This window comes from Oryzias melastigma, linkage group LG7, assembly GCF_002922805.2.
Source record: "Oryzias melastigma strain HK-1 linkage group LG7, ASM292280v2, whole genome shotgun sequence".
NCBI classification, from domain to species: domain Eukaryota; kingdom Metazoa; phylum Chordata; class Actinopteri; order Beloniformes; family Adrianichthyidae; genus Oryzias; species Oryzias melastigma.
In genome coordinates this window covers 26,496,999-26,506,340 of record NC_050518.1, presented here as the reverse complement: position 1 = coordinate 26,506,340, position 9,342 = coordinate 26,496,999, and the positions used below count along the sequence as shown (strand labels likewise).

The following is a 9,342-nucleotide window of genomic DNA, read 5'->3' as shown; positions in this document are numbered from 1 at the left end:
TCCCTACATCCCACCATTGAATCAGGGATTCAAAATTCTGTCGTTTTAAACCCCATTGTGCCCAAAAAAACCTAAAACTTTCACAAAACGAAAGTCCCCTGAAGTCCCCTGAAGAGACGTTCTCCTGAAGAGACGTTCTCCTGACCAGACCTTCTTCTAACTAGACGTTCTCCTGAAGAGACGTTCTATTGACCAGAAGTTCTCCTGACCAGATATTCTCCCGAAGAGACATTCTCCCGAAGAGACATTCTCCTGAAGAGACGTTCTCCTGAAGAGACGTTCCCCTGACGAGACGTTCTCCTGAAGAGACGTTCTCCTGAAGAGACGTTCTCCTGACAAGACCTTCTCCTGACGAGACGTTCTCCTGACGAGACGTTCTCCTGACCAGACGTTCTCCTGACGAGATGTTCTCCTGAAGAGACGTTCTCCTGACGAGACGTTCTCCTGAAGAGACGTTCTCCCCCAAGAGACATTCTCCTGATGAAACGTTCTCCTGAAGAGACGTTCTCCTGAAGAGACGTTCTCCTGACCAGACGTTCTCCTGACCAGACGTTCTCCTGACGAGACGTTCTCCTGACGAGACGTTCTCCTGACCAGACGTTCTCCTGAAGAGACGTTCTCCCGAAGAGACGTTCTCCTGACGGATCGTACTTCTGATGAAACGTTCTCCTGATGAAATTCTCCTGTACTTCCATCATTCCTCTCTGAGCAGCTCAGCTGGAGTCAGAGATTAACAGAGTTTTGTTCCACAGCAGCAGGAAGTAGAATTCTGTTTACAGAACCAACTGTTGTTCCACCTCTGCGTGATTGCGATATGTGTCAGCGGCTTTCACTTCACCATTCCTCCTTAAACACATCACATGCTGAATGAGGGTTTAAAAGTGGTGGTCCCTCAATTATTGTGGAAGTTATGCTCTGTAAATAACCTGCAATTGACGAAATCTGTGAAATCTGTATCTTTTACAATAATTCTAGATGTTTTAAGGCAGTAAAACTCCTCACTACACTTTCTACACGTTTCTCAGACGCACATGAACATTTTTACACTTTTCTCTCTTGTTCAAACTCTCAAAGTTCAACCCTTCACAGAAAAGTACAGTCCAGGATTATGTAAGGGATAATACCCGACGAAGTGTGCGTTATGAGAAATTAACGCACGACGCGGAGGCCTAAACCGTCCGCCGCGAAGCATACCATGGTGATTTACAAAATAAATAAACATTCAATCAAGATTTAGTACTTTATTCTTGTTATTTCTTTGGTTTAGCTCATTTTTTCACAAAAAGCGGACTATTTGATCCGTGATGCGGTTTGTTGTCACGGTGACATGGAACACGGCATGAAGCCTGAAGCCGTTACAGACCTCAGCTGCAGCGGTAAAGTGTCGCTGTTTTGAAAGAAAGACCCGGACAAACTAGGATATTTTTCATCTTTTCTGACGTTAATCCCTTAGTGAGCAGCTAGAACATAAACGGAACACAATCAGCTTCTGTCTGTGTTTCATTTCACGGCAGGTTCGCTCTTCTGAGCTCCTCTAAAAGCAGAAACTCCCTCTTGTGGTGAAACAGAAGACTACACCTTTCATGTCGAGTGGTGTTTTATTAGAAGGAGAATAGCCAATTTGTCAATATTAATTTACCTTACAAAAGGAGAGGAATATAAATGCTGGTCGCTACAATAAGTTAAATAAAGCATCAGTTCAGAGAGAAAGTTCCTCCATTACTGCTTGTTTTTTCCAGAGGATGAAGGTAAAATGTGTTTTAAAGAAGCCTGCGCAGTGATATCGAACGTTTGGTCTGTGTGACCGGAACTCCTTTTTTAGGTGTGCGTTATTACTGTGCATTATCATAATTTAATGCACACCCAGCAGCCAATCAGAATCGAGTATTCACCCAGACCATGGTATAAAGAATGATAACAAAGACCATATCTGTCAGGGATTCAGATTTTGTAATGACTTATGAATGGTGTTTCTTTCAATTCACCAACATGGGGAGGGGGGGGGGGGTAGCTAAGCGTGTGCTGGTGCGGAGCGGTCATGCTGCGCTCAGCTGCAGCACAACAAGACCAGAGTATGAGGCAAAGACTGGAAACTGATAACACAAAGGAAGAATTTAGTGTCTGCAGGAAAATAAATCCACATAGAACCTCGTCCACAGCAAACCTGTACAGACACCCGAGAAAACAAAACAGCAAATCATTACTAACAGAAGAAACCAGATCCTCTCCTCAAAGCTTTTGTCTTCCTCTACCACAACTTTTGACTTACCAGTGATGCTTTTGAAATATAAAGAGGAAGATTCTGAGGAGAACATGGAGATCTGAGGATTAATCTGCTTTTGCTGTTTTTTTAAGGTTATACATTTTCCCTGGAAAAAGTCTTTCCATTCCTAAGTATTTCTATATCAATACACAAATATTTGGGTTATTGTGAGCAGGGAGGACCAAAAGTTCATTTTGGGTTTTATGGTTCCATTCAAGTTCAATTAAAGCACAACAACATTGTATGAGGTGATGGTGAAGTATTTTCTTAATGCATCTGTCACAATAAAAAGAGTTGGAATGTGATAATGTGAATTTTATTTCATAACTAAAATCTTTAGGTGGTTTTGAATAAATATATCTATCAAAAACACTGCAACTTTTGTCACAACTTTTCATAAAAGCTGCTGCAACATCAGATATTTTAGGTCTCAACAATTACAAAAGTCTGCCGCGAAATCCTGGCGGGTCTGATATATATAAAAAAGGCGAGCAATATCGGACCAATAATATTGTCCCACTGCAGCAGTACAGTTTGATCCAGATACCAGCTCAGAGGAGGAATGTGAAGAAGTCCATGAATCTATTTGTCTGTAAATGGATGCTTAAGAATGAAGCGGAGCAGGGAGCTTTAGCCCCGCCCACAGCTCTGGGTGCGTCACAAATCTGAGCTTTTTCAAACTGCAGGTTTTCATCTGCTCCTGATTCTACGTGATTTGAATAAAACAATATTCAGAAAAACTGCTTAATCTTAAACGACTTTATACATGTCGTCCATCGTGATAAAATGCTACAAGAACATGTTAAAAACACCATTTTAGCTGCAGTGGGTCTTTCTGCTGTTTTTACGCAGATGAACATGAATCTCTTGTTTTCTACAAAAAAAACATTTTTCAACATTTCATCAGGAAAACAAACACCCTAAGTAACCCTTTAAACAAGTTAACCTAACAGTTTTATAGAAACACTAATGTGGAATGGAGTCAAACCAAAACTTGGTTTCTGCTTCTTCTGCTGCTGGCCTGATTTCCCAGCATGCAATGCTGTGTGTGTTGGTGTGGTGCTGTTGTGGAGTAAATAGAATCTGACCTCCACCATGAACTCAAGTGTGGGAAAAAGCGTCTGAAGCAGCATCTTCTTTTCTGTCAGTTTGAATTCTTTGTCTAAATTTGACCCTTTTCTCTTGCCGTCGCAGTGTCTTGTCCCGATGTGGCCATGCGGTGCTGGCGCTGCTTTACCCCTTCACCTGGCAGCACACCTTCGTGCCCGTGTTACCTGGCAGCATGCTGGACATCAGCTGCTCCCCGACGCCCTTCCTGATCGGCGTGCTGTCGCCGTACCTGCCGCAGCTGCTGGAGCTGCCCATCGAGGAGGTGGGGCCGCTCTGCTTCTCAGACGCCGCTGTTATGTAACGGCGTGTAACCGAAACTCTTTTCATCCTGCCAGGTGCTCATCGTGGACCTGTGCGCCGACAAGTTCGTCATTCAGGTGTGGAAACTTGACAGAGTGGAGAAGTGGGTGTTCCTCCTGCTTTGTCTGCACTTGTCTGTGCTGCGGCAGCCGGGCGGAATCCGCCGGCGTGACAAAGACCGACCTGTGCCACACACACGGCTGCAGATACGCATCTGAGTCCTGAAGGAACCCAGACAGGAACAAAGAGCGGCTTCTTTCCCTTTGATAAGGAGCGTTTGTGAGGATGTTTGTCCCATTTTAGCTTCCCTGCTGTTTGTCAGACGGCGGGAAAACAAGCCGAAGTATCTCATGTAACAAAAGCAGAAGCCTCCAATTCACCTGAAGGGAGAAAGAAGCAAAAAACGGTTCAGATCTTTCAGATTTTTCTGCTTTTTCACCTTTTTTCTGTCTGGCAAATTTACATAAATGTTATTATTTTTATTTTCAAAAACACGTTGTTTCCTGTTGAAGTCAACTGTGGATGAATGTTGTCATTCATGGTGACCTCATGAGGTTGAGTCACAGCAGCTGGACTGATTGTCTTCTTACTGTCAAAAAGATTCAAGATCTTTATTATTGTTGTGAAACAGCAACTCTGAGCACCGAAACTCTTACTGGTAAGATAACCAAAAAAAAAAAACAGATAAGGAAATAGACAACATAGATTAAAAAAATAAGTCCAGAATGATGGGCAGGTGTGCAGAATGATGGGCAGGTGTGCAGAAAGATGGACAGGTGTGCAGAAAGATGGACAGGTGTGCAGAAAGATGGACAGGTGTGCAGAATGATGGGCAGGTGTGCAGAATGATGGACAGGTGTGCAGACAGATGGGCAGGTGTGCAGACAGATGGGCAGGTGTGCAGAATGATGGGCAGGTGTGCAGAATGATGGGCAGGTGTGCAGAATGATGGACAGGTGTGCAGAAAGATGGACAGGTGTGCAGAAAGATGGGCAGGTGTGCAGAATGATGGACAGGTGTGGAGAAAGATGGACAGGTGTGCAGAAAGATGGACAGGTGTGCAGAAAGATGGACAGGTGTGGAGAAAGATGGACAGGTGTGCAGAATGATGGACAGGTGTGCAGACAGATGGACAGGTGTGCAGAAAGATGGACAGGTGTGCTCATATGCAGGTTTGGAGGAAGTTGTTGGGGTTCAGCAGTTTTTTCGTCTGGATGACGCTTCCAAACTCCTGAATGTTGTGCTGGACGGCAGGAGTGCAAACAGGGCGGTGCTGTGGTTGGGGGCGGTCCTTGATGGTGCTGTTAATTCTGAGCAAATAGTTTGTATTTTTGAGTTTTTATGAACCTGATTGTTGTTCAGTTTAATTACAGTGACAAAACACTTGTGTAATAAGTGGAAATGACTCATTTTAGAACAGAAAGAAAGTCTTGGTACGAGATGGTTCCTCTTGATAAATCATCATAAAATCTAAACCCAGCACTTATTCTTAGAACATGAATCTACATTTTCTCTCCAAAATAATCACAATAAATGCCAGATTAAACTCTAAAATAACATCCTTAAAATGGAACCAAAAATAACAGAGCAATTTGAGTTTTTTTTAGTCTTAAATCAAGTTTTTTTTTATTGTCAAGAATTCTTTCAGCAAATGGATTTTGACTCCTTTTAATAAAACTTTCCTCATTTCTAGATCTGAGGTCTTAATGAGACAAAAAATCCCCCTTGCTGATTTAGAGAAAAGCCTGGAAAGATGTAAAGCAAGAAAGAAGTCAAACCAACTTCCTAAAACTAAAGTTTGAAATATTGACAAGAATCAGAAAGTTTGCAGTGTTCTTGATGGTGCAGTTCTGGTACCAGATGGTGAAGTTCTGTCAGGTTCCCTGTAGATGTTACTGTTTTGAAGTTTGAGCTAAATTTGTTTTCCTGTTTTTATAACTTCTTCTGTTTGGAAATCCGTGTTTTTGTGTCAAAGATCCGCGGTGAGCAGCGATCCGTAACCCATGTGACCTTCTGTTTGGTGGCAGCTTGGCGATGAAGACTGCATCCTGCCCAGCAAACTGCAGGCCGCCCTGCTGCAGATCCTGGAGGACAGGCTGGACATCCTGAGGCAAAGCGGCGACGACACCAGTCCACCAGGTCAGTGCAGACGCCGGAGCCTCGCGGTGATTCTCAGGATTTACCACACAAGCTGCCTACGGCTCTGTAGGTTCTTCTTTACAGGTAGAAACAGTTTGGAAACCAGATCTGCGGTTCTGAACATCTCTCGTCTGGCGTTCAGAGACTTTGTGGTGGTCTGCTTCCTGGTCCAGAACTGCTGCTGTGACTCCCTTTCTTCTGTCTCATCATCTCCACTGATCTATTACGTCTGTCCCTCAGTAGATCCTCAGTGGTTTGTCTCTGTCCTCTCAGAGCTTCTGCTTTAGGTTTCCTCCCAACCCTCCGTTCAGAAACCCTTCTCCTCTGATAGACTGTTGTTACACCATTTGGACAATTGGATCTTCTTGGATTGTCCAAAATTGATCAAAACTATTATATTTGTCAAAGTTCAGCTCCTCAGTTATGGACTGACACTGGTCAGAAAGTGAGCCGATGATCCCAAACCATCTGAGTTCCAGGCTGTAATGAAAACTTTCAGGAGGTTCTGGCGTGGTTCTGCTGAACCATCTTCCCTTTAGTCTTTTGAACCTTTAACCTTCTGTCCAGGTCAGCAGGCAGACCTGAGCTCGCTGCTGTCGGAGAGCTTTGTGCGTTTCTTTGTGGAGCTGGTCGGCCACTACCCCCTCCACATGGTGGAGTCCTCCAACGGAACCAAGGAGCTCCAGCGCGACTCCTTCCGGAAGTCCCACCCGTCCCGCGGGGTTCGGCAGTTCCTGCAGCTCTTCATGGAGACCCAGATGTTTGCCGGCTTCATTCAAGACAAGGAGCTGCGCAAAGCAGGAGGACGAGGTCAGAGAGCATTAAGACGTGTCGAGATTCTGGTTAAAAAGATCAGTCGAGTAGATGGAAAAGTAATCAGAAAATTCAACTCTGGAGGGACCTTTGATGCAGAACGGTGGCTATGCAGGTTTGAGCTTCAGTTCCTGTAAAGTAAATGAGAAAAACCAAAAAAATGATGTTTATGGAAGTCAAAGAATGTCCTATGAAGAAACTTCGCAGAAATGTTGTAGCGACCAAAAAATACATTTTTTACATTTTTGAAATAACAGACAGAAAAGTTCTTCATTTTTTGAACAAAAATCCCAGTGGGATGCATTCAATCAAAAGACATTTCAACCAGAAATCTCTGTCTCAGTTTGAGTGTAAATCTAATCAAGTCCCTCAGACAGGAGTTCTGAAGCTGTTTCCCTTCCAGGTCTGTTTGAAACCCGGGTATCCGAGTATCTGGACTCCTGTCCGGATCCTGAGCCCAGCGGAGTCAACAAATTCCTGAAAGGACTTGGTAAGAATTAGGCTTTGACATGCCACTCCCATCATCTTCTCATCTGTTCTGAAATCTTTCCCTGTGGTCTTTGTTCCTTTTTAGCCCAAATCTGAAACCTGTGTCGTTTTCTACAACATAGTTTCTGCAGAGCGGCATCATTTCATTAGAAAATTCATCTCTGAGGTGTGGGCGGGACCGTTGGCAGTGTGTAATCCCGCCCCCCTTCCCCTCACAGTTGCTGTGGTTGCGCCCAGCATATTTTCTGTCACAAATGCAACCTTTTTCAAACCTCATTTTTTCATCTGCTCCTGATTTACAGCAATTTGAATAAAGAAATAATAAGAAATACAATTTTAGGCCTAAATTTTTGTATACCGTATTTTCACGACCATAGGGCGCACTGGGTTATAGGGCGCAGTTTCACTTGCTGGTACTTTTTCTGTATTTAACAAATACATAAGGCGCTCTTGACCATAGGGCTCAGGCATGGTAAAACTAGGGCTGGTCACTGAAGTTTGATTCCACGCAGAAACAGTAATGATTTACGCAGGTCTACCAACAGGTGTTTCTGCTAGCGGTACACACGTGGAGCACGTGACTAACGTGTTGATTATCAAAGAAAAGTTCAGGAAATTTGAATAAAAGGAGGGAAAATGAATATGGATACCAGCACTGTAAAAACAATGATCATATAAAATGAACAGCCTGAAAGATCACAAGGTGCCTCAATAATAACAAATTATCTGACATAAAATGTAAAATTCATTGAAACAGATTTTACAAGTTCTCATGTAATCTGCCTTCCAAAAAAATAAAAAAAAAACCAACACAGTAGGCGCACTGCACTATAGGGCGCGCCGCATGTTTTGGATTTGAGACGTTTATGCGAGCCTTATGGTCGTGAAAATACGGTAAATGTCCTCCATCTCCAGAGAAATGCCACAACAGGATTTTAAGAACACCATTTTCATGGGAGTGGATCTCTAAAATGACTCGACTCTTTACCTTTCAGAGCTTAACTACATATTCTTCTTCCTTTTTTTTAGGAAGCAAGATGAGACTCCTGCAGATCAAATGAAGCCTCCAGGATCTTAACCTTTACATTAAAGATTGTAATTCAGAGCAGCTGCCTTGATTTTTTAAGGACGTCTGTGAAGAACCGTGGTGTCTGAACAGGACAGGAGGAGTCCACATCTTCTCCAGCCTGGTTCTGTGAAGCTTCAGTCCAGCTCCACCTTCTCCGTTTGAATGAAGCCTTCCTGATTCTGTATTTATGATTGTGTAAATGTCTCTGTGATCATATTTTATGCACGTGGTTGTAAATCCTTCCTGTTCCTCTGCAGGTTCAGCTGATCCGGTTTCAGGTATTTCAGTGTTTCCGGCTGGACTTTAAAACCTCTTTTTACGTCGCTCTTTTTTTAAACTGGATTTTGTCTTTTTAAAAGATTTTGCACAAGTTTGCAACCAGTGTTGGCAATTGTTTTGTATTAAAGCATGAGGTGGCTGAAGCTCAGAGTTTTGTGTCTTTGTCTTCACTGTGGCCACGCCCCTCATCTTCTCCTGAATCACCTGAAGCAGCTTTCACTGAAACATCCTGACATGAAGAAGAGGAGATGAAGGTCACAGCAGCAGACGGGATCATCATCAGTAGCTCCTCCCTTCAGTCTTCATCCATCATCATCATCATCCTCGCGCTCAGGAGCTGAGGAAGCAGCTGTGATTGACATCAGCTCTCCTTTGCTGGAGAGTCAGGCCCCCACAGGAGCACCGCCCTGAATGCACCTGACCCATCACGCCCTGCAAAATGAGAGGCGAGCGCTTCCGGCAGAACCGGTTCTTTATAAAGAGAATTCTTCTGAAGCTTTCTTGTAACCCACTGGTACTTCCTATATGAAACACGGAAGGAGGGGGTTTGCTTGGTCCAGTTCCTACTTATACAGTCAATGCATCCAGCACAGAGCGCTTCACAGGTGAAAGGTCAGCAGAGAGGCAGGTTTCAGCCATAGACTGTACATAAGAATAACTGGACTGACCAAGCCCCCCTAGCATTTGGGTGACGCCGTTCTGCAGTTTAGCTAATATTTCAGCTACAGGCTAGCTGTTTTGGGTAACCTAAGTTTTTTTGTTTTTTTAGGAAACAAGTTTTTATATGACATGAAGGCTTTTTATATGAGGTTACATACATGTTTTTGAATACTTACATAGTATGGTTCACTTCTAGATTTTCTCATTAACACATTGATGA

General features: G+C 43.5%; 1 protein-coding gene across 1 annotated transcript in view; it reads left to right on the top strand.

Annotated features, from left to right (window-relative positions):
- The window catches only part of dennd2c (DENN/MADD domain containing 2C), a 30,994-nt gene extending 22,382 nt beyond the window's left edge, over positions 1–8,612 (top strand). The window contains exons 14-19 of the mRNA XM_024293706.2: positions 3,458–3,635; positions 3,709–3,750; positions 5,701–5,812; positions 6,380–6,622; positions 7,029–7,115; positions 8,144–8,612. Of these exons, the coding sequence (XP_024149474.1) occupies positions 3,458–3,635; positions 3,709–3,750; positions 5,701–5,812; positions 6,380–6,622; positions 7,029–7,115; positions 8,144–8,175 (694 nt within the window). The 3' untranslated portion in view covers positions 8,176–8,612. The remainder of the gene's footprint in view (positions 1–3,457; positions 3,636–3,708; positions 3,751–5,700; positions 5,813–6,379; positions 6,623–7,028; positions 7,116–8,143) is intronic.
- The last annotated feature ends 730 nt before the right edge of the window (positions 8,613–9,342 follow it).